General features: G+C 49.4%; 1 protein-coding gene across 1 annotated transcript in view; it reads right to left on the reverse strand.

Moving 5' to 3' along the window:
- TTLL8 (tubulin tyrosine ligase like 8) overlaps positions 1–25,173 on the reverse strand; it is a 65,551-nt gene that overhangs the window by 4,230 nt on the left and 36,148 nt on the right. The window contains exon 14 of the mRNA XM_070453541.1: positions 1,024–1,239. Coding sequence (XP_070309642.1) covers positions 1,079–1,239 — 161 coding nt within the window. The 3' untranslated portion in view covers positions 1,024–1,078. The remainder of the gene's footprint in view (positions 1–1,023; positions 1,240–25,173) is intronic.

Below are 25,173 nucleotides of genomic sequence, written 5' to 3' on the forward strand. Positions count from 1 at the left end.
GCAGTGTTCACCTGTGGTCCCCCGTGGGGTGCGGTCAGCTGTTGGCTGGGGCATCTGGGGTGGCCGGGAAGTCCAGGCGCTAGTCCCCCCGCTGTCCCTGGCCTGGTCCCCTCTGAGTCAGGCTGCCAGAGCTCCCTGGGTCAGCCAGAGGGCTCAGGTCAGGAGGGCTGCGGGCTGTGTGCCCAGACGCTGTCCACCAGGCCGAGCGGGGAGGACCAGCCTGAGGCCGGGACTGAGTGCCACCACCTGTCTTCTCACTCGGGGGGCAGGTGGGGACTGTGCACCCAGTGACTCCGTGGGCACTGGCTCTTCCTGGAGCGAGGAGGCCCCACGAGGCCCCGGTCCTGGCCCACCTGCCGGCCAACACCCCCAGGGCCCAGAGCACGCCATGCCAGTGCTGAGGGGCTGCAGGCGGTCAGAAACGAAGCTGCCCCCAGAAGGAACAGGCCCTGTGACCCTTCCCAGGCTCCCCGTCCCCTGTAGGTGCGGGTGGCTGGGACGCCCCAGCCTGAGCTGCGATGCAGGGGCTCACCCATCTCCGGTCTCCGCAGCCTGCACGGCCCACGGACGGCCCGGGGCCCCGAAAGCCCGCCTGCGGTGGACCCTGAGGTGTTCGACCCCGTGCGGGCGCCCCTTCGCCCCCTCGTTCAGTGCCCGGTTAGAAGGAGACGCTCGGGCGCACAGAACCTGGAGCAGCACCGCCAGGCTTTTGCTGAATCAATGAGCGAACAAGGGGCCTCTGGGGAGGGGGCGGCCTCCAGCGAGGAGGGCGCCTGGGGAGGGGCGCCCGTGGCAGGGTCCGCCTCCCCCCTGGCAGGGCTGCGGGCTGAGAGGGAGGCAGGGGGATGTGGCACAGGCGGTGCAGCCAGGGGCCCGGGGTGAAGGCGGGCTTGGGGCGCGGGCAGCGGGCGGGCCGGGGGCCGAGGCTCCACAAGAAATACCAAGGTGAAGATGCACAGGTTCGCTAAAATAGCTCTGTATACAAGGTCCCGCATCTACGTGGAGGTTTTCAAAGAAACGAACCACGCTCTGGAGGCCGCGGGGCCCGGGCGCGTCGCTCCGGCCCTGGTGCTCGGCGTCACGGGGTCCACAGCCCGCTGCCTAGCTCGTCGCCGAGGGGCACGAAGGTGGCGCCCTGCAGGACGGCGGCGCAGAAGGAGCGGCAGCGCTTGCAGGGACCGGCGGGCGGCAGCGAGCCTCGGCACACCAGGCAGGGCGCTGGGAGGGCCGTTGGCAACCCTACGGCGGAGAGAAAGGGAGAGAAGGGTCCTGAGACTGCACCCGCCATCGCCCGCCGAGGCGCGGGCCTCCTCCCGGATCGCGCCCACCCAGCCCCGACCACGCCCACCCCGCCCGACCACGCCCACATGCCCAGGCCCCGCCCCCCTGCCCCGGATCGCGCCCCCCGAGGCCACCCACCAGCTCCCAGACTGCTCCGGTCAGCCCGTGAAGTCGCCACCCTAGACCAGGCCCACTGGTCCCGCACCAGGACCTCGTCTATGGCCACAGTCATGGGTCCCTGAGACTCTGGGCCCCAGGGCGTGCCCCCTCGGACTCGCCCCCCTCACCCCCTGCGAGGCGCTGGTCTCCCCGGAGGTCAGTCCCAGCTGGCTCCCAAGCCCACCCGCTCCCACACGGAGTACATCCGGCGACCCCGCTCCCAGAAAAGCCAGGACCTCCACTCCAGGCCGAGGGCCGAGGCCCTGGGGACTGCGCTCGTCTTCCCTGCCCCAGGAGAGGAGTCCCGGTTAGGGTTAGGGGCAGTGAGCGAACCCGGGGACTCTCGTAGGAGGTTATGAGCACGCTCAAGATGGCTGGAGCCCAAAGCCCCATTGGCACCCACGAGCCTCCCCACAGAGCCCTCCGGGCGTCCAGCCTCGGGAGCAGGGTCCCTGGACCGCCCCCTCAGGGCCCGCTCAGGAGACCTGGCGGAGGACGCCTGCTGGCCAGGAGGGTGCTGGCCCCAGGGCCCTGTGGGCACAGGACGGGACTGCGGGACCCTGGTTCTCGCCCCTATCCCGCCTGCTCCCTGGGTCTCCCCTGCTGCTTGGACAGGGGCCGCGGCCTGCAGAAGGACGCACTCCTCCGGCCCCGCCCTGCGGAGCCTGGGCGCCTGGAGCCCCGTCGAGCGGAATCTGCTGTTTCTCCAGGATTTCCCCAGTTCCTCCAATAGCCGAGGGGCGTGAGCCAGCCGGCAGGACCTCCAAGAGGCTGGACCACCCCCCAGAGCCAAGGGGTGAGGCTCCCGCAGCCTCTGTCCTTACTCTGAGCGGCCCCATCTGTGACTTTCTCAGGGAGCGGGGTGGACCCGCACCGCGCGCCCACCCCTCCCCCGTGCTCCGGGCCGTGACTCAGCCTGGGGCTGCCGGGCCTCTGAAGGCCGGCTCCGGGCGAGCTGCAGCCTGCGCCTGGCCCGGCGGGGCCGCGGGGGCTTCCCCAGGCTCTCCCAGCCTCGGGCCCAGCCCAGGAGTGCCACGGGCTGAGTTGCCACATCTGCCGGAGCCACCAGCAGCCCTGCCGATAGCCTGGCTGAGTCACTTCTCGCCAGGGGCAGGCGGGGCGGGACGGGCCGCCCCATCTCTATGCAAAGCAGCCCGCGGCTTCCCGGAGCCTGGAGCAGCGCTAAGCCCCAGCCCAGGAACGGGGCCTCCCCAGGGACGGGAGCCAGCCTGGGTGCGCCGGGGCCTGCACGGCACGTGAGGGTGCAGGAGGCCGGGGCGGGGGGCCACGTTTTCAGGTGAGCAGGCGCAGAGGCCAGGGGGCTGGTCTGCCGGCAGCACTCTGCGCACCACGCAGCCCAGGCCTAACGGGGGTGGGGCCGGCCGGGCCAGACCCGGGAGGGGCCAGGCCCTCAAGGGCAGAGGGGCGGCATGAGGAAGGCAGGGGGCGCTGCGCCGTCCCTCAAGGGCTGAGACACAGGGGAGCAACGCGCTGCACATCCTGGGGTGAAGGAGGGGGCGTGGGGGGAGCACGTGGAGGCCCCAAAGTGGGGCGAGTCCACTCAGGAGCTGGTGCTGTGGATCCAGATCAGTCCTTCTGGGAGAAAACAGCAACCTGAGCCGACTCCCTGGGAAAGACCCTGATGCGGGGAAAGATTGGGGGCAGGAGGAGAAGGGGACGACACAGGAGGAGATGGCTGGATGGCATCACCGACGCGATGGACATGAGTTTGAGTAAACTCCGGGAGTTGGTGATGGACAGGGGGGCCTGGCGTGCTGCAGTCCATGGGGTCGCAGAGTTGGACACGATTGAACGACTGAACTGAACTGACCATGAAACATGAAAAACACCTTCTGAAAAGCAACAAAAGGCAAAAAGCAAAACACAATCAGGTGAGTCTGCAGGGATCAGCCTTTGTGGACCAGGACCATCCGGCTGGAGGTCCCAAGGCTTGAGGGATGTGGGAGGCAGATGCCCACCCCCAACGAGGGGTGAGAGGCACCCTGCCCCTCGAAGGGTGGCAACCCCAAAAGGTCACACCCTGGGCGAGCCCAAAACACACCTTCCCGGCCCCAGGGAGTGCGAGGCGAGTTTTTGGTGCTGAGCAGGGTGGGTGGAAATCCCAGGGAGATTGGAGCCCTGAGCTAGTCCCAAACAGGAAACAGGTCTAGTGACAAGTTCTCATCCCTGGGCTTGAGGCGGGGCGCGGAGGGTGCCAAGCGTCAGGCTACGAGCTTAAAGTGATGTGGGCAGCCTTGCTCAGGAAGACGGAAGATGAGGGGCCGGGGAGGGGTCATCCGCCAGGGCACACGTGGCTCTCTGAGGGGACATGCCCACATCCTGGAAGGAATGCAGACTCCCTGCAGTCCATTTCTTAAAGAAAATGATCCATCTCTAATAAAATGTGAGAGTGTGGGCAGAATCAGAATGTGGCCTATGACTTCACAAGCTGATAGAATTCAGACACAGAACACTACATGATTTCATACCATTTAGAGATTTTAGGCAAAGGAAAGGAATTATAAAGAATAGCCAAATTTATTAAAAAGTAGCATTTCTAAAAAATGGCTCTATAATAACTAAAACATTTCCATGGATGGGATTCATGGTGCAGAATGAACTGGAAGGCAGAGGAGAAGGCTATGCGGGTGGCCCCACGGGAAACCAAATGGCCGCTGGGAGGTTCAGTGACATGGGAGGTGGGGGAGCCGGGGGCCCACACCCCCGAGCTCCGAAGGCAAGGAGAGGCGGTGGGGTGGAGGCGGTACTCAGAGGGCTAAAGGCTGAGTGCTTCTCGTAAACCATTCAAGACACGAGTGTGCCGACTAATGAAGCTCGGAGATTTCCAGTTTGAATAAACACACATAAAACCCCACACCCAGACCCGTCCTTAAAACAGTCGGAAATTTTGCAAGCAGGTGAGACAGTTCACTTTTGGAAAGCTGTGGATTTGGCCGAGTATCTCTGAGAGCATTGGTGACAGCCAAGGAGAAAGGTGCTGAGAGGACCCCTCTGGGTGCCCACAGCAGAGAGCCTGTCTCTTTCAAGGTGAGTGTCGGAAAGAGAGGATAGGTAAGAGCTCTGTGGGGGAGTCTGAGACCCGAGGAGGGTGCAGGGCGGAGGGCCGCCGTGTGGTCTGAGCACACAGTACTAATGTCCCGTGTCTCCAGGCCCGAAGGCCACTCGTCCTGCTGCTGCTAAGTCGCTTCGTCGTGTCCGACTCTGCGACCCCGTGGACCACAGCCCTCCAGGCTCCTCTGTCCATGGGCTTCTTCAGGCAAGAACACTGGAGTGGGTTGCCATTTCCTCCACCAAGGGATCTTCCTGACCCAGGGAGTGAACCTGTGTCTCTTACGTCTCCTGCGTTGGCAGGCAGGTTCTTTACCACTAGCACCAATTGTCCGGGTGGGAATAAAAGTAGGATTTAGACATTAACCTCAGCATGCAGCTGGTCATTTCTATGCAGCAGCCAAAAGACCAGAAACAGAGTGTGTGACCTCCAAACCAGGAGGAGGAGAAACTGAAATGACAAAAGCATGAATGAAATAAGGCAAGGACAAAGAGAAAGAGGAACACGAGCTGAAGAAGGATAAACAGACATCAGATGCGATCAGACCAGAGGCCCTGTGGGCGTGAGCCTCCACGGCGGCCCCTGGTGAGCCCCGCCTCCTGCGCCCCGGTCCGGGGCAGACCCCTCACGTCACATCAGGTCGGGTGTGTGGCCAGCAGAACATGGCAGGGGTGACACCGTGACTTCTCAGGCTGAGCCGCAGAAGACAGGACTCCAGGGGCTGGTCTGGAATTTCTTGTTCTGCAGATGCTCCAGCTGCCGTGAGGTCACTCAGGCGGCCCTTTGGAGGGCCCGCGAGGTGAGGACAACGTGAGGCCTCCAGCCCTCACCCGGGTGAGTGAACCCTTGGAAAGCGGACCCCACCCGAGTCAAGCCTTGGCCACGGCCTTGACCGAACCTCATGTGACACCTGGGGCTTGGACCACAAGGTTAAGGCCCTCTCGGATCCCTGGCCCTCAGAAATGTGTGGGTGAGCAGGTGTTTGTTGTTCTGGAGTAATCTGTGTGCACAGTCCACACCATCTGTATACACAGACAATCACACAGGACGTAAATGTGAGATGCGCTGGTTAAGAGAGTGGTCAGTTTGGATTCAGAGTTTGGGCCCTCTTGCCCTCTGAGATGGACTACATTCTGTCTATGGAGTGTGTCTCTCCCAGAATAAATCCGCTTTCACTCTAAAAAAGAAAAAAATCAGATTTTATACAGAGAAATATGTAAGACCCAAGATTAGAGAGTGATTGAAAGGAAAAGACAGACCCAGGAAAATTCTAACCAAAATAAAATTAATAACGGAGTCTGAAGAAATGCAGAGCAAAAGTTGTCGGGATTATAAGAAGCGGATGTGTCCCCAGAGGTTGTCATCATACTTGGGACATGCACACAAGAAAAAGCAGAAAGAACATAAAAGGTTTGAATGCCACACTAAACAACCCAGCCGCACGTGGGATACTCGACCAGCATGGAGCACACATTGTCTTCCCCAGCACTGACCACACACAACACCCCTCAGCGAAGGTCTGGTGCTGCGGTCACCCGGCTCCGGTCGAAACATGATTATGCCGACAAGAAAAAGCCAAGCCACTTACAAAATCTGATGTGAATATATTTAAAGGAAACCAATTTCTAAGTAACTTAGAGATCAAAGAAATAATTGTAATGAAAATTTAAAAAATATTGATCTGAATAATACCCCAAACATTATATTTCAAAAATTTTCAGATACAGTTAAAGGAGAAAATAAAGGGTAATTGCCATCCTCAAATTGCCTGTCATGTATTGAAAAGAAGAAATGCCAAATATTAAGATCCAGCCAACTTCTAGCTTAAGAAGTTAGAAAAAAAACAAACACAAATAACAAATGTCTACTTAGGTCTTCTGCCCATTTTTTGATTGGGTTGCTTGTTTTTTTATTAATATTGAGCTCCCTGAGCCGTTCGTATATTTTGGTGATTAATCCACTGTCAGTTGCTTGGTTTGGAAATATTAAATAGCTCGTGGGAAGCCGCTGCAGAGTGCAGGGAGCTCATCTCAGTTCTCTGTGGTGACCGAGGGGGATGGGGAGGAGGCCCAAGAGGGAGGGGACGTACACGGCTACACACGGCTACACACGGCTGATTCACCTCGCTGTACAGCAGAAACCAACACAGCATCTTAAAGCAATCATACCCCAATTAAATATATACATGCATACACCAAGTGCCTGAAAGTCGCTCGGTCGCGTCCGACTCTTTGCAGCTCCATGGACTACACTGTTCATGGGATTCTCCAGGCCAGAACACTGGAGTGGGTAGCAGTTCCCTTCTCCAGGGGATCTTCCCAACCCAGGGATCAAACCCAGGTCTCCCGCATTGCGGGCGGATTCTTTACCAGCTGAGCCACCAAGGAAGCCCAGGAATACTGGGGTGGGCAGCCTGTCCCTTCTCCAGCGGATCTTCCTGACCCAGGAATCCAGCCGGGGTCTCCTGCATTGCAGACGGATTCTTTACCAATTGAGCTATGAGCAAAGCCCATGCATATACATATATAGGAAGACAAATAAAACCACAAATGCAAGAGCCAGAGAAGCAAAGTGAAAGTTCAACAAGGCCTCAGGCTGGTTCTCTGAGAAGCTGGATAAAGCGACAGACCCTGGTGACACCCACTGATGGCAATGGGGCTGGCAATATTAGAAATAAAAGTGAAACATCTCTCGTTCTGCAGACTTTAAAAAGATGATGAAGGAAGACAAGGTCCACTTCTCAGTCCTACGTGGACGGATGCCACTCATACGAACAGAGTGACACGACCATCTCAGGAGATTCAGGGGAAATGGTGCAGAGACCCTATGTCGTTCATTCATGATAAACAGAGAAGAGAAAACCACTCTCAGCCAACAAGGAATGTCCTCTGTTCGAGAGCGTGTGCCTGTGGAGACCTTACTCTGGTCTTGTTAGTGGACGACTGCCTGCTCCCCTCAGTGCAGGGGGTGGGCAGGAACCAGGACAAGGTGGACAGACTGGACAGGGAGGAGCACGGACGCTGCTTGAAGGGGTGGGGGTGCAGCGCAGGAGATACAAGAAGATGCGAGCTGGCAGGCCCAGGAGGTGAACCCTGCGCCTCCCGGCAGGAGGCGGGCTGCAGGGGCAGCATGCAAGAGCCGTGGGGGTGTCTACACATTAGCACAAGTAATTGGAAAGTAAATGTTAAAACACCATTTATATCATTCATATGCAGAATCTGAAATAAATCAAACTCACAGGAACAGAGGATAGAAAGGTGGCTGCCAGGAGGGAGCCCTGGGTGGTGGGGAGAGGGGAGCAAACGCTCGGCTGGCAGGTGGGCGAGGCCTGAGGACCAGATGTGAGACGTGGCGGCCACAGCTGACCACCGAGCTGGCATCACCGACAATAAGCGTTCTCACCAAGAGAAGAGAAGATTAAAACCCACCGTTTATTAAAGTAGCAAAGTCAATTGATAAAAATACATGTATACAAGTATCAAAAATACATCTAATACATAGGAATTCATTTGATGAGAAAAAAATCCACCCTAAAAATATTGCTTAGAAAAACTAAAGAATATAGTATGTAAATAAACGTCAAGATACATCAAGTGGGTAAATTGGGAGTCTCAGCATCGTGAGGATGTCAATTCTCCTTAAAATGATTTGTAGATTTGACACAGTCAGTTCAGTTCAGTCACTCAGTCATGTCCGACTCTTTGCAACCCCATGGGCTGCAGCATGCCAGGCTTCCCCGTCCATCACCAACTCCGGGAGCTTGCTCGAACTCATGTCCATCGAGTCCATGATGCCATCCAGCCATCTCATCCTCTGCCGTCCCCTTCTCCTCCCGCCTTCAATCTTTCCCAGCACCAGGGTCTTTTCCAATGAGTCAATTCCTCACATCCGGTGGCCAAAATATTGGAGTTTCAGCTTCAGTCCTTCCAATGACAATTCAGGACTGATTTCCCTTAGGATGGACTGGTTGGATCTCCTTGCAGTCCAAGGGACTCTCAAGAGTCTTCTCCAACACCACAGTTCAAAAGCATCAATTCTTTGGTGCTCAGCTTTCTTTATAGTCCAACTCTCACATCCATACATGACTACTGGAAAAACCATAGCTGACTATATGGACCTTTGTAAAGTACTGTTTCTGCTTTTTAATATGCTGTCTAGGTTGGTCATAGCTTTTCTTCCAAGGAACAAGCATCTTTTAATTTCATGGCCACAGTCACCATCTACAGGGATTGTGGAGCCCCCCTAAATAAAGTCTGTCACTGTTTCCACTCTTTCCCCACCTATTTGCCATGAAGCGATGGGACCAGATGCCATGATCTTAGTTCTCTGAATGTTGAGTTTTAAGCCAACTTTTTCACTCTCCTCTTTCACTTTCATCAAGAGGCTCTTTAGTTCTTCACTTTCTGCCATAAGGGTGGTGTCATCTGTATATCTGAGGTTATTGATATTTCTCCCAGCAATCTTGATTCCAGCTTGTGCTTCATCCAGCCCAGTGTTTCTCATGATGTACTCTGTATAGAAGTTAAATAAGCTGGGTGACAATATACAGCCTTGATGTACTTCTTTCCCAGTTTGGAACCAGTTTGTTGTTCCATGTCCCATTCTAACTGTTGCTTCTTGACCTGCATACAGATTTCTCAGGAGGCAGGTCAGGTGGTCTGGTATTCCCATCTCTTGAAGAATTTCCTACAATTTGTTGTGATCCAAGCAGTCAAAGGATTTGATGTAGTCAATAAAGCAGAAGTATATGTTTTTCTGGAACTCTCTTGCTTTTTCTCTGATCCAATGGATGTTGGCAATTTAATCTCTGGTTCCTCTGCCTTTTTTTTTTCATTTATTTTTTTATTGAAGGATAATTGCTTTACAGAATTTTGTTGTTTTCTGTCAAACCTCAACATGAATCAGCCATAGGGATACATATATCCACTCCCTTCTGACCCTCCCTCCCATCTCCCTCCCCATCCCACCCCCCTAGGCTGATACAGAGCCCCTGTTTGAGTTTCCTGAGCCACACAGCAAATTCCTATTGGCTATCTGTTTTACGTACGGTAATGTAAGTTTCCATGTTACTTTTTCCATGCGTCTCACCCTCTCCTCCTCTCTCCCCATGTCCATGAGTCTATTCTCTATGTCTGTTTCTTTGCTGCTGCCCTGTAAATAAATTATTCAGAACCATTTTTCTAGATTCCATATATATGCATTAAAATATGATATTTATCTTTCTCTTTCTGACTCACTTAACTCTGTATAATAGGTTCTGTGTTCATCCCCCTCATCAGAACTGACTCAAACAAGTTCCTTTTTATGGCTGAGTAACATTCCATTGTATATATTTGCCACAACTTCTTTATTCATTCATCCGTCCACGGGCATCTGGGTTGCTTCCATGTTCTAGCTATTGCAAATAGTGCTGCAATGAACAATGGGATACATGTGTCTTTTTCAACCCTGGTTTCCTCAGGGTATATGCCTAGGAATGGGATTGCTGGGTCATATGGTGGTTTTATTCCTAGTTTTTTAAGCAATCTACATACTGTCTTCCATAGTGGCTGTATCAATTTACATTACCACCAACAGTGCAAGAGCATTTCCTTTTTATCCACACCCTCTCCAGCATTTATTGTTTATAGACTTTTTGATGATGGCCATTCTGATCCGTGTGAGGTGAAATATCTCATCGTGGTTTTGATTTGCATTTTTCTAACAATGAGCGATGTTGAGCATCTTTTCAAGTGTTTGTTATCTATCTGTATGTCTTCTTTGGAGAAATGTCTGTTTAGGTCTTCTTCCAACTTTTTGATTGGGTTGTTTGTTTTTCTGCTATTGAGTTGTATGAGCTGCTTGTATATTTTGGAAATTAATCCTCTGTCAGTTGTTTCATTTGCTATTATTTTCTCCCATTCCGAGTTTTTTCACCTTGCTTATAGTTTCCTTTGCTCTGCTAAAGATTTTAAGTTTAATCAGGTCCCACTTGTTTTACTTTTGTTTTCATTTCTGTTACTCTAGGAGGTGGGTCATAGAGGATCTTGGTTTGATTTATGTCATCGAGTGTTCTGCCTATGTTTTCCTCTAAGAGTTTTATAGTTTCTGTTCTTACGTTTAGGTCTTTAGTCCATTTTGAGTTTATCTATGTGTATGGTGTTAGGAAGTGTTCTAATTTCATTCTTTTACTTGTAGCTGTCCAGTTTTCCCAGCATCATTTATTGAAGAGGCTGTCTTTGCCCCATTGTATATTCTTACATCCTTTGTCAAAAATAAAGTACCCACACAGGTATGGGTTTATTTCTGGGCTCTCTATCTTGTTCCATTGGTCTTTATTCTGTTCTGTGCCAGTACCATGCTGTTTTGATGACTGTAGCTTTGTAGTATAGTCTGAAGTCAGGAAGGCTGATTCCTCCAGCTCCAGTCTTCTTTCTCAAGACCACTTTGGCTATTTGGGGTCTGTTGTGTTTCCATATGAACTGTGGGGTTTTTGTTCTAGTTCTGTGAAAAATGCCATTGGTAATTTGATAGGGATCACACTGAATCTGTAGATTGTGTTTGGTAGTATAGTCATCTTCAGAATATTGATTCTTCCTACCCAGAAACATGGAATATCTCGCCATCTGTTTCTGTCATCTTTGATTTCTTTCATCAGTATCTTATAATTTTCTGAGTACAGTTCTTTTGTCTCCTTAGGTAAGTTTATTCCTAGATATTTAATTCTTTTTGTTGCAATGGTGAATAGGATTGATTCCTTAATTTCTTTTTCTGATTTTTCATTGTTAGTGTATAGAAATGCAAGTGATTTCTGTGTATTGATTTTGTATCCTGCAACCTTGCTAAATCACTGATTAGCTCAAGTAATTTTCTGATACTATCTTTAGGGTTTTCTATGTACAGTATCATGTCATCTACAAACAGTGAGAGCTTTACTTCTTTTCTGATTTGGATTCCTTTTATTTTTCTCCTCTGACTGCTATAGCTAGTACTTCCAGAACTGTGTTGAATGATAGTGGGGAAGGTGGACACCCTTGTCTTGTTTCCTGATCTGAGGGGAATGTTTTCAGTTTTTCACCATTGAGAGTAATGTTTGCTGTAGGCTTATCACATATGGCCTTTACTGTGTTGAGGCAGGTTCCTTCTATGCCCATTTTTTGAAGGATTTTAATCATAAATGGGTGCTGAATTTCATCAAAGGCTTTTTCTGCATCTATTTAGATTATCATATGGTTTTTATTTTTCAATTTGTTAATATGGTGTAGCACATTGATTGATTTGCATATATTGAAGAACCCTTGTATTCCTGGAGTAAACTCAACTTGATCATGTTCTATGAGCTTTTTGATGTGTTGTTGAATTCTGTTTGCTAAAATTTTGTTGAGGATTTTTGCATCTATGTTCATCAGTGATATTGGCCTGTGGTTTTCTTATTTGTGTGTTGTCTTTGTCTGGTTTTGGTATCAGGGTGAGGGTGGCCTCATAGAATGGGTTTGAAAGTGTTCCTTCCTCTGCAATTTTTTGAAAGAGTTAAAAGGATAGGCATTAACTCTTCTCTAAATGTTTGATAGAATTCTCCTGTGAAGCCATCTGGTCCTGGGCTTTTGTTTTTTGGGAAACTTTTGATCACAGCTTCAATTTCAGTGCTTTTAACTGGGTTGTTCATAATTTCTATTTCTTCCTGGTTCAGTCTTAGAAGACTGATCTTTTCTAAGAATCTGTCCATTTCTTCCAGGTTATCCATTTTATTGCTATATAGTTGTTCATAATAGTCTCTTATAATCCTTTGTATTTATGCATTGTCTTTTGTAACCTCTCCTTTTTCATTTCTAATTTTGTTGAGTTGCTTCTTCTCTCTTTTTTTCTTGATGAGTCTGGTTAAAGGTTTGTCAATTTTGTTTATCTTCTCAAAGAACCAGATTTTAGTTTTATTAATCTTTACTATTGTTTCTTTCATTTCTTTTTATTTCTGCTTGGATCTTTATGATTTCTTTCCTTCTATTAATTTTGGGATTTTTTGGGTTCTTTTTCCAGTTGTTTTAGGTGTAAAGTTAGGCTGTCTGTCTGATGTTTCTCTTGTTTCTTGAGGTAGGAGTGTGTTGCTATAAACTCCCTCTTAGGACTGCTTTTGCTGCATCCCATAGGCTTTGAGTTGTCATGTTTTCATTGTCATTTGTTTCTGGAAACTTTTTAATTTCCCTTTTGATTTCTTCAGTAACCCATTGGTTATTTAATAACATGTTGTTTAATCTCCATGTGTTTGTATTTTTAGTTTTTTTCTTGTAATCGATATCAAGTCTCAGCATGTGGTCAGAGAAGATGCCTGATACAATTTCAATTTTCTTAAATTTACTGAGGTTTGATTTGTGACTCAAGATGTGGTCTATCCTGGAGAATGTTCCATGTGCACTTGAGAAGAAGGTGTATTCTTCTGTATTTGGATGGAATGTCCTGAAAATATCAACGAGATTCATCTCATCTAATGTATCATTTAAGACTTGTGTTTCCTTATTAATTTTCTGTTTTGATAATCTGTCCATTGGTGTGAGTGGGGTGTTAAAGTCTCCTGCTAGTATTGTGTTCCTGTCAATTTCTCTGTTTATGTCTGTGAGTGTTTGTCTTATGTGTTGAGGTGCTCCTATGTGGGGTGCATAGATATTTACAATTGTTATGTCTTCCTCCTGGATTGACCCCTTGATCATTATGTAGTGTCCTTCCTTATCTCTTGTAATCTTCTTTATTTTAAGGTCTATTTTGTCTGATACGAGGATTGCTACTCCAGCTTTCTTTTGCTTCCCATTTGCATGGAATATATTTTTCCATCCTCTCACTTTCAGTCTATATGTGTCTTTAGGTCTGAAGTGGGTTTCTTTAGAGTGTATATATGGGTCTTGTTTTTGTATCCATTCCGCCAGTCTGTGTCTTTTGGTTGGAATTTAATCTATTTACATTTAAAGTAATCATTGATATATATGTTCCTATTGCCATTTTCTTAATTGTTTGGGGTTGATTTTTTAGATCTTTTTCCTGCTCTTGTATTTCTTGACTACATAAGTCCGTTTAACATTTGTTGTAAAGCTGGTTTGGTGGTACCAAATTCTCTTAACTTTTGCTTGTCTGAAAAACTTTTGATTTCTCCATCAGTTTTGAATGAGATCCTTGCCAGGTCCAGTGATCTTGGTTGTAGGTTTTTCCCTTCCAGTACTTTAGATATATCCTCCATTCCCTTCTGGCCTGCAGAGTCTCTGCAGAGAGATCAGCTGCTAAGCGTATGGGGTTCCCTTGTGTGTTACTAGTTGCTGCTCACTTGCTGCTTCTAATATTCTTTCTTTGTGTTTAGTCTTGGTTTGTTTGATTAGTATGTGTCTTGGCGTGTTTCTCCTTGGGTTTATCCCGCATGGGACTCTTTGTGCCTCTTGGACTTGATTGACTGTTTACTTTTCCATGTTGGGGAAGTTTTCAACTATAATATCTTCAAAAATTTTCTCATACCCTTTCTTTTTCTCTTCTTCTGTTCAGTTCAGTTCAGTTCAGTCACTCAGTCGTGTCCAACTCTTTGCGACCCCATGAACCGCAGCATGCCAGGCCTCCCTGTCCATCACCAACTCCTGCAGTTTACCCAAACTCATGTCCATTGAGTCGGTGATGCCATCCAACCATCTCATCCTCTGTCGTCCCCTTCTCCTCCTGCCTTCAATCTTTCCCAACATCAGGGTCTTTTCAAATGAGTCAGCTCTTCACATCAGGTGGCCAAAATATTGGAGTTTCAGCTTCAACATCAGTCCTTCCAATGAACACCCAGGACTGATTTCCTTTAGGATGGACTGGTTGGATCTCCTTGCATCTCCCAGATCTTCTTCTGGGACCCCTATTATTCAATTGTTGGCGTGTTTGATATTGTCACAGAGGTCTCTGAGAATATCCTCAGTTCTTTTCATTCTTTTTACTTTATTCTGCCTTTCAGAAGTTATTTCCACCATTTTATCTTCCAGCTCACTGATTGGTTCTTCTGCTTCAGATATTCTGCTATTGATTCCTTCTAGAGTATTTTTAATTTCAGTAATTGTACTGTTTGTCTCTGCATGTTTATTCTTTAATTCTTCTAGGTCTTTGTTAATTGATTCTTGCATTTTCTCCATTTTGCTTTCAAGGTCTTTGATCATCTTTACTATCATTATTCTGAATTCTTTTTCAGGTAGTTTGCCTGTTTCCTCTTCATTTATTTGGACTTCTGTGTTTCTAGTTTGTTCTTTCATTTGTGTAGTATTTCTCTGCCTTTTCATCATTTTTTTTTAACTTCCTGTGTTTGAGGTCATCTTTTCCCAGGCTTCAAGGTTGAATTCTTTCTTCCTTTTGGCTTCTGCCCTCTAAGATTGGTCCAGTGGTTTGTGTGAGCTTCATTTAGGGTGAGATCTGTGCTGAGTTTTTGTTTGTTTGCTTTTCCTCTGATGGGCAGGCTGAGTGAGGTGGTAATCTTGTCTGCTGATGATTGGGTTTCTATTTTTGTTGTGTTTGTTGTTTGGATGAGGCTCCCTGCACAGGGTGCTACTGGTAGTTGGGTGATGTCAGGTCTTTACTCTAGTCGTTTCCTTTGTGTGAGTTCTCACTATTTGATGCTCCCTGGGGTTAGTTCCCTGGGAGTCGAGGGTCTTAGAGTCAGTGCTCCCACTGCAAAGGCTTGGGGCTTGATCTCTGGTCAGGAACGAAGATTCCACAAGTGGTTTGTTATGGCATTAAGTGAGATTAAAACAAATATCCAAAAACGAGAAACCAAAGATGAACTCCAGATAAATGGCAGTTACAAAATCAAGCAAATAATAATTAAAATAATGGAATATACACATATACATATATACCCACGAGCAAAGTTGAAACAGTCCAACAAAAATAAAGTACAATAGATTGACCCAGCAAACAAAGGAAATCAAAAAGTATATATACCAGTTAAGAACAAAACTAACTAAAGTGCAAACTGGAAAACAAAACTAAAGCAAGGTGCCAAGTGCGGAATAAAGCCATGAAAATACAGCTAACAAATATGTTGAGACTAAAGGAAAGAAAGAAAGAATAGACATGCAAAGTTAAATAGAGGTAGATAAAGAAGATTTATATATATTAAAGATTAACTGAAAGGGGAAAAGAACAGTAGGAAAAGCAAACAAAGGAATAAATGTAGAAAAAATAGTAATACATTTAAAAAATTAAAATTAAAAAAAGAGAAAAAGAAAAAAAAAAAACTCCCCAGAACTGCAAAAGCCCAATATAGAGGCAGAGGTTTACAACAAGAGTAAAAAATGTGACTGAGGAAAAAAAAAGAAAACAAAAAGCTGAAACGCTGAGTTAGATTCACAGCGCCAACAGAATCGACCGCTGCAACAGAGCGGGAGACCAAAGGGAGACAAACAAACCCAACAGAAGCCACAGAACAAGGCGGGACATAAGAGCACTGACGCTTCCCTGAGTCTGCTCTCAGGGCCCTCTCCCTCGCCGGGAGCCGCAGTCCCGCTCGCCTCCCAGGACGGCCTGCAACGCCGCGCCGGAGTCTGGACCTGCTGTGGGGGCCGCTCAGACTAATCTCCTGTCCCTCTGCGGTCTTGCCTCCGACGTCCACAGCGTCGGAACGGGTGCCGTTTCCTTCGTGGGGGCTCTCAGTGACCTTCTATATGCTCCACAGACACAGAGTCTGCCTAGCTGACTGTGTGGGTTTAATCTGCAGCTTGCACAGCTGGTGGGAAGGTTTTGGGTCTTCTTCCTTAGCCACACTGCCCCTGGTTTTCAACTGTGGTTTTATTCCTACCCCTGCATGTGGGTCGTCCACTGGGGTTTGCTCCTGAGGCTGCCCTGGAGGACTTGGGCCTGCCCCAGTGAGGGCCAGGTGTGGAGGTGGTGTAGCTGCTTGTGTCGCAGGGGTTCTTTCTGGCAACACCAGGTTAGAGGGGTTGGTGGTTAGGGAAGCAGGAAATACGGTTCTTTAGAAGGGTATAGCAACCAGTATTGGCCAAGACACTCCAGTATTCTTGCCTGAAAAACCCCCTCCCTGACAGAGGAGCCTGGCAGGCCACAGTCTATAGGATTGCCAAGAGTGCGCCGTCCAGGGTATGAATGGCTGCGGCAAGGACTGTCTGGTTCCACCTAGGCTGCCACAGATCAGCTGTTTCCCTCTCAGCCTTAAATGCTTCTCCTCTGACTCAGACAATTGCCCTGATGTGGGGATCGGACCCCTGCTTCAGTTCCCCCACCCACTGAGGGCAGGTCCAGTCCTACTAACTCCCGTTTTTCACCCTAGTTCCCACGTCCTACCAAGTTTTGCGTGGTTCTATATATTCTTTCCTGCTGTCAGGCACTCCTCTCTGCTCTCAGCTGGTGTTCTGCATGCAATTCTGTCTGAAGGCATACTCCTGATGTATTCATGGAGAGAGATGTATTCCATGTCCACCTACTCCTCCACCATCTTGTTCCTCTCCCCTCTGCCTTTTTAAAATCCAGCTTGAACATCTGGAAGTTCACAGTTCATGTACAGTTGGAGGCTGGCTAGGAGAATTTCGAGCATTAGTTTGCTAGAGTGTGAGATTAGTGCAATTGTGTGGTAGTTTAAGCATTCTCTGGCACTGCCTTTCTTTGGGATTGGAATGAAAACTGACCTTTTCCAGTTCTGTGGCCATTGCTGAGTTTTCCAAATTTGCTGGCATGTTGAGTGCAGCACTTTCACAGCATCACCTTTTAGGATTTGAAATAGCTCAGCTGGAATTCCATCTCCTCCATGAGCTTTGTTCATAGTGATGTTTCCTAAGGCCCACTTGACTTCAGACTACAGGATGTCTGGGTCTAGGTGAGTGATCACACCATCGTGGTTATCTGGGTCGTGAAGATCTTTTTTGCATAGTTCTTCTGTGTATTCTTTCCACCTCTTTGTATTATCTTTTGCTTCTGTTAGGTCCCTACCATTTCTGTCCTTTATTGAGCCCATCTTTGCATGAAATATTCCCTTGGTATCTCTAATTTTCTTGAAGAGATCTCTAGTCTTTCCCATTCTATTGTTTTCCTCTATTTCTTTGCATTGATCACTGAGGAAGGCTTTCTTTTCTCTCCTTGCTATTCTTTGGAACTCTGCATTCAAATGGGTATATCATTCCTTTTCTCCTTTGCCTTTAGCGTCTTTTCTTCTTCTTTTTTTTTTTTTTTTTTTTAGCGTCTCTTCTTTTCTCAACTAGTTTAAGGCCTCCTCAGACAACCGTTGTGCCTTTTTGCATTTCTTGGGGATGGTCTTGATCACTGCCTCCTGTATGGTGTCATTAACCTCCATCCACAGTTCATCAGGCACTCTGTCTATCAGATCTAGTCCCTTGAATCTATTTGTCACTTCCACTGTATAATCACATGGGATTTGATTTAGGTCATACCTGAATGGTCTAGTGGTTTTCCCTACTTTCTTCAATTAAAGTCTGAATTTGGCAATAAGAAGTTCATGATCTGAGCCACAGTCAGCTCCTGGTCTTGTTTTTGCTGACTGTATAGAGCTTCTCCATCTTTCACTGCAAAGAATATAATCAATCTGATTTCAGTATTGATGATCTGGTGATGTTCATGTGTAGAGTCGTCTCTTGTGTTGTTGGAAGAGGGTGTTTGCTATGACCAGTGCGTTCTCTTGGCAACTCTATTAAACTTTCCCCTGCTTCATTCTGTACCCCAAGGCCAAACTTGCCTGTTACTCCAGGTGTCTCTTGACTTCCTACTTTTGCATTCCAGTCCCCTATGATGAAAAGGACATCTTTTTGGGGTGTTAGTTCTAGAAGGCCTTGTAGGTCTTCATTAGAACTGTTCAACTTCAGCTTCTTCACCATTACTGGTTGGGGCATAGGCTTGCATCACTGTGATAATGAATGGTTTGCCTTAGAAATGAACAGAGATCATTCTGTTGTTTTTGAGATTGCATCCAAGTACTGCATTTCAGACTCTTTTGTTGACTATGATGGCTACTCCATTTCTTCTAAAGGATTCTTGCCCACAGTAGTAGATATAATGGTCATCTGAGTTAAATTCACCCATTCCAGTCCATGTTAGTTCACTGATTCCTATGTCAACGTTCACTCTTGCCATCTCCTGTTTGACCAATTCCAATTTACCTTGATTCATGGACCTAACATTCCAGGTTCCTATGCAATATTGTTCTTCACAGCATCAGACTTTACTTCCATCACCAGTTACATCCACAACCGGGCATTGTTTTTGCTTTGGCTCCATCTCTTCATTCTTTCTGGAGTTATTTCTCCATTCTTCTCCAGTAGCATATTGGGTACCTACCGACCTGGGGAATTCATCTTTCAGTGTCATATCTTTTTGCCTTTTCATACTGTTCATTGACAGAGTAGAAGGATGTGCGCTCACCTTCTCCTGCGAGAACTCCAGAATTACAACTCACTGCTGAACAGTCAATGACAGGAGAATGTTGGATCCCACCAAAAAAAGATACCCCATATCCAAGGGCAAAGGAGAAGCCCCAGCAAGATGGTAGGAGGGGCAAAATCACATTTAGAATCAAGCCCCATCCCGCCAGAGATGCTTGGAGGGCTCAAACAAAACCTTGTGTACACGGGATGCAGAGACCCCACAGAGACTGAAGCATACCTGCCTCTGAGCGTCTGAGTGTCTCCTGCAGAGCCACGGGTCACAGGGGCGCTGGGTGCAGCAGCCCTGGGTCACACAGCCTGTGGCATAAGCCCTCTTGGAGGAGGTTGCCATTATTCCCATCAAAGAGCCACCGAGCAGACGACCCACAAACTGCAGAACAATTATACCAAAGAAATGCTCACACTGGTAAAAAAGTTCTAGGACCCTCAACAGATTTCCCAACCTGGGGATCTGGCAAAGGGACTGAGAACATCCAGGGAATTTGACGTTGGAGGTCAGTGGGACTTGATTACAGAACTTCCACAGGGCTGGGGAAACAGTCTTGGAGGCACAAACAAAACCTTGTGCACCAGGACCCAGGAGAAAGGCGCAGTGACCCCACAAGAGACTGACCCAGACTTGCCTGTGAGTGTCCAGGAGTCTCTGGCGGAGGCGTGGGTCGACGCTGGCCTGCTGCAGGGGTGGGGGCGCTGAGTGCAGCAGTGTGTGCCTGGAACCTTTTGAAGGAAGCTGCCATTATCTTCATCACCTCCACCCTAGTTTGGTCTCAGGTCAAATAACAGGGAGGGAACACAGCCCTGCCCATCAACAGAAAATTGGATTAAAGATTTACTGAGCATGGCTCCATAGCAAGGAGAGATAAGAAAGCCTTCCTCAGTGATCAATGCAAAGAAATAGAGGAAAACATAAAATGGAAAAGACTAAAGATCTCTTCAAGAAAATTAGAGATTGCAAGGGAACATTTCATGCAAAGATGGGCACAATAAAGGTCAGAAATGGTATGGACCTAACAGAAACAGAAGATACTAAGAAGAGGTGGCAAAATATATACAGAAGAACTGTACAAAAAAGATCTTCATGACCAAGATAACCACGATGGTGCGCTCACTCACCTAGAGTCAGACATCCTGCAGTCCGAAGTCAAGTGGGCCTTAGGAAGCATCACTATGAACAAAGCTAGTGGAGGTGATGGAATTCCAGCTGAGCTATTTCAAATCTTAAAAGGCAATGCTGTTAAACTGCTGCACTCAACATGCCAGCAAATTTGGAAAACTCAGCAGTGGCAACAGGACTGGAAAAGGTCAGTTTTCACTCCAATCCCAGAGAAAGGCAATGCCAAAGAACATTCAAACTACTGCACAACTGCACTCATCTCACACTCTAGCAAAGTAATGCTCAAAATTCTCCAAGCCAGGCTTCAACAGTACATGAACCAAGAATTTCCATATGTTAAAGCTGAATTTAGAAAAGGCAGAGGAACCAGAGATCAAATTGCCAACATCTGTTGGATCACAGAAAAAGCAAGAGAGTTCCAGAAAAACATATACTTCTGCTCTATTGACTATGCCAAAGCCTTTGACTGTGTAGATCACAACAAACTATGGAAAATTCTTGAAGAGATGGGAATACCAGACCACCTGACCTGCCTCCTGAGAAATCTGTATGCAGGTCAAGAAGCAACAGTTAGAACAGGACATGGAACAACAGACTGGTTCCAAATTGGGAAAGGAATACATCAAGGCTGTATACTGTCACTCTGCTTATTTAACTTATATGCAGAGTACATCATGCAAAATGCTGGGCTGGGTGAAGCACAAGCTGGAATCAAGATTGCCAGGAGAAATGTCAATAACCTCAGATATACAGATGACATTACCCTTTATGGCAGAAAGTGAAGAACTAAAGATCCCCTTGATGAAAGTGAAAGAGGAGAGTGAAAAAGTTGGCTTAAAACTCAACATTCAAAAAACAAAGATCATGGCATCTGGTCCCATCACTTCATGGCAAATAGATGGGAAACAATGAAAACAGTGAGAAAATTTATTTTGGGGGGCTCCACAGTTACTGCAGATGGTGACTGTGGCCATGAAATTTAAAGACACTTGCTCCTTGGAAGAAAAGTTATGACCAACCTAGACAGCATATTAAAAAGCAGAGACATTACTTTACAGACAAAGGTCAAAGCTATGGTTTTCCCAGTAGTCATGTATGGATGTGAGAGTTGGACCATAAAGAAAGCTGAGCGCTGAAGAATTGATGCTTTTGGACTGTGGTGTTGGAGAAGACTCTTGAGAGTCCCTTGGACTGCAAGACATCAAACCAGTCCATCCTAAGGGAAATCAGTCCTGAATATTCATTGGAAGGACTGATGCTGAAGCTGAAACTACAATAGTTTGGCCACCTGATGTGAAGAACTGGCCTACTGGAAAAAACTCTGATACTGGGAAAGATTGAAGGCAGGAGGAGAAGGGGACGACAGAGGATGAGATGGTTGGATGGCATCACTGACTTGATGGACATGAGTTTGAGCAGGCTCCGGGAGTTGGTGATGGACAGGGAGGCCTGGTGTGCTGCAGTCCATGGGGTCACAAAGAGTCAGACACGACTGAGCGACTGAACTGAAGTGAAGTGAGCACGGCCCCGCCCATCAGAACAGGACCCAGTTTCCCCTCAGTCAGTCTCTCCCATCAGGAGGCTTCCATAAGCCTCTTATCCTTCTCTATCAGAGGGCAGACAGAATGAAATGTACAATCACAGAAAACTAACCAAACTGATCACATGGACCACAGCCTTGTCGAACTCAATGAAGCTATAAGCAATGCCCTATAGGGCCACCCAAAATGGACGGGTCATGGTGGAGAGTTCTGACACAATGTGGTCCACTGGAGAAGGGAATGGCAAACCACTTCACTACTCTTGCCTTGAGAACTCCATGAACAGTATGAAAAGGCGAAAAAAAAAAAAAAAGATTTGACACAACTGCAGTCAAATTCCCTCCAGGCTGTCTCTGTCGTAATCTACAAGCTGATTCTAAAATTTAAAAGGAAATTCAGAAGACAGAACAGTCTGGGAGATCCTGGGCAGGAAACAGCATCAGAGAATTTAGCTACTGCTTTTCAAAACTTATTTCAAAGCTGCATTGATTAAGACTTAAGTGTGGGACTTCCCTAGTGGTACAGTGGATAAGCATCCATCTGCCAATGCAGGGGATATGGGTTTGATCCCTGGTCCAGGAAGATCCCACATGCTGCGGAGCAACTAAGCCTGCACACCACAACTCCTGGAGTCTGAGTTTCTAGAGCCTGTGTTCTGCAACGAGAGATGCCGCTGCAATGAGAAGCCCAGGTACCACCCAAGACCAGAGAGGCCAGCACAGGTGAGCATGTTCTGGGGGGGGGGGGTCCACGCGTGGCTGGACAGCCTCGGCTGATGGAAGTCAGAGAGCGGTCATCCCGCGGCGGGAGGACAGAGTGGGGAGGGGCACAGGAAACCTTCCAGAGAGACCTGTGCCTGCTCTCCATGTCCCTGCTCGTGGCATTAACACCATCAAGCAGCCAGAAAAAATCTAATCAAAGATGTGCCAGACTGCTGCCCTGAAAAACCATCAAACACGGTCCAGAGAAAATCAAAGACAGCCTCATTAAACGGAGTAGATCTGATTTCGATTTGAATGACTCAGTATAAGAAAGACGCCAGTTCTCTCCCCTGCAGATTCAAGGTGACCGCAGTCAAACTCCCGGCAGCTCCCCCTCCCCCAGCCTTCCTTGGGCTTCTCAGGTGGCTCAACAGTAGGGAATCCGCCTTCAGTGCAGGAGACAGGAGACACGGGTTCAATTCCTGGGTTGGGAAAATCCCCTAGAGGAGGAAATGGCTACCCACTCCAGTATTCTTGCCTGGAAAATGCCATGGCGGGCAAAGCCTGGCGGGCTACAGACCATGGGGTCACAAACAGTCGCACGTACCTGCGTGACTGAGCATACCTTCTTTCCCTCTTTTTTGTTACTCCTGAGATTGACGGGCTGAACCTAACACACATATGGAAACGCAAGGGCTGAGACAACCACTGTGCGGAGCGGATGTCCCCTGCTGCTGGCCGGGCCTAGCCGGTGCCCTGCGGTCACCCACGGACCGGGGGTGAAGGCTGGGGCACGTTGGCCCGGCTGCCTGGCTGTCGTGAGACAAACACGCCCCAGGCAGCCACCGACGCGAGGATGAGCTTCCTGCAGTTCTGGCCGGAGCCCAGCCCGTAGCCTGGAAGCAAGTGCAGCGTGTCCTCCTGACGGTCTCCGCCGCAGAGGCCTGACCCCGATGATGCGCTTCACTCGAGCTCCACCAGGCGCCGTCACAGCACAGACCCGCCCGGACACACGCGGGGGTCCTCTCACAGCATCTAACAGGTGCTGTGGGCTTGGGAACCAGCTGGTGGGGGCGAGGAGGGGGGTCTGCAGGAGGTTGACCCCCTCTCCCTCCCCGCGGCACAGAGACCGAGGCAAACGTCAGCCACCGTGACACTACTCGTGGTGGTGCGGGCCCCAGCAGCGAGCCTGGGGGCCCAGGGCCACGCGTGCCCTGTGGGCACAGCCAGGCGCCTTCCTGGAGCGACTCGAGAACGGGCGCCCGGCGAGCAGTCCCGGAGGATGCTCGTCCCGAGCGGCTGCAGGAGAAACCTTGACTCCTACGACGGGCAGGAGGCGTCTAAGCCCAGTGGAGTCAACCCCTTGGACCCAAGTGGGCCCCGGGAGAGGATGGCCCGGGGGCAGGGCAGCAGCGATGTCCCGCCCCTCCTTGTGATGGCCGAGCCTGCGGACCTGAGTATGCGGAGGCGGCCGCCAGGAGGAGGCTGCGGAATCCAGGGGGCGGAGCCTCGCTCTCAACCGCTCTCCAGCCACAGACAAAATGGAGATGCTTGCAGGGAGACGGGCCGACAGGGCGCAGCCTCCAGCCTGGTCGACACGGCTGCCTCGCGCTCTGCCAGGCACTCAGAGGGGCAGGTGCGGCAGGAGGCTCCTGGGGGCTGGGCACGGGTTGGTCCCGGAGTCCCAGGCGGGCAGAGAGAAGGACACAGCTTGAAAACAAACGTGGGAGTGGACGACGATGGGGAGGCTGGGCAGAGCCAAGCCTCGCTGAAAATCGATCAAGGCGCTTAATCATAGCACCGTTTCCCCCCAGGAAGGGGCTGTGGCGTCTGGGGGGGGGGGGGGGGCTTCAGGGTGCGGCGCACCCAATGCGCTGTGCTGAGCCCGCTCTGGGGCGTGCGTGCGTGTGTGCGTGCGTGTGCGCGCACGCATGCACCAGGCGCCTCTGGCTGGGAGAGGGCCCTTGGTGTGTGTGTGTGCGTGCACGCAGGCGCCTCTGGCTGGGAGACGGCCCTTGGTCTCTTGGGCCCTCCTAGGTATCCTGTGAGATGCATCTGTCTGGGCAAGGCCCTGACCAGCCTTCATCTGGGCCGCGTCTCAGGTGAGGTGGCATCTCCTTGCAGGCTTCTTACTGCTTCCTGAAAAAGCAGCGAGTGCGCCAAGTTCACTGTTCCCACCGTGATGCAGGCCCCGTGTGTGCGCCAGCCACCTGGCCACGGGCATCACTCTGCAGGACTCCCAGACAGGCTGGAGTCACAGTCACCAGGAGTGATGAGCTGTCGTCTCTGACCCAGGAGTCACATGTCTTCTGCCGGCATCCAAGCGACAGCCATGCTCATGGGGAAGGGAACGCGAATCCTGGCCTGGAAGGCTTGTCTCTGGCTCACAAGTGCCCAGGTGAAGAAAAGTGATGTGGAATCCTGAGGTCCTGGACTCGGAGCCTGGCTCTGTGACTGGGGAGACTTTGGGAGGGGACGGGGGCGAGTGTGTGCTGTTTGCAGAAGGAGGGTGAATGCTGATGGCCAGAGGTGGCCTGCGGTGTATTTGACCACATCCGCTCCGCTCCTCTTCCGCTAAGGAGCACCCTTCCTTACTCACTGGCCAGAGGTGGCCTGACTCGCCCTCTCAAGCGTATACCATCTGCCTTGTGAAGACGACACCCAGGGGAGCCGCTGGCCCAGGAGGGGAGACACGCGGGATGGATCAGAACTCGCTGCGCAGCCTGGAGCCTGGCTCGGCCTCCCTGGTGGAGCCCCGCACGTCTGCAGCCAACCTAAGATGTCTGAGAGACAGGTGCTTGCTGAAGAAGCACCACTGAGGTGGGGGAGGAGGTGTCCCTGTTATGCAACATGATTGCTGCAGAGACCTGACCTAATAAAGATAGGAAAACGGACAACTGGGACAGAGCAGACTCCAAAA

This window comes from Odocoileus virginianus, chromosome 23 (assembly GCF_023699985.2).
Source record: "Odocoileus virginianus isolate 20LAN1187 ecotype Illinois chromosome 23, Ovbor_1.2, whole genome shotgun sequence".
Classification (NCBI taxonomy): domain Eukaryota; kingdom Metazoa; phylum Chordata; class Mammalia; order Artiodactyla; family Cervidae; genus Odocoileus; species Odocoileus virginianus.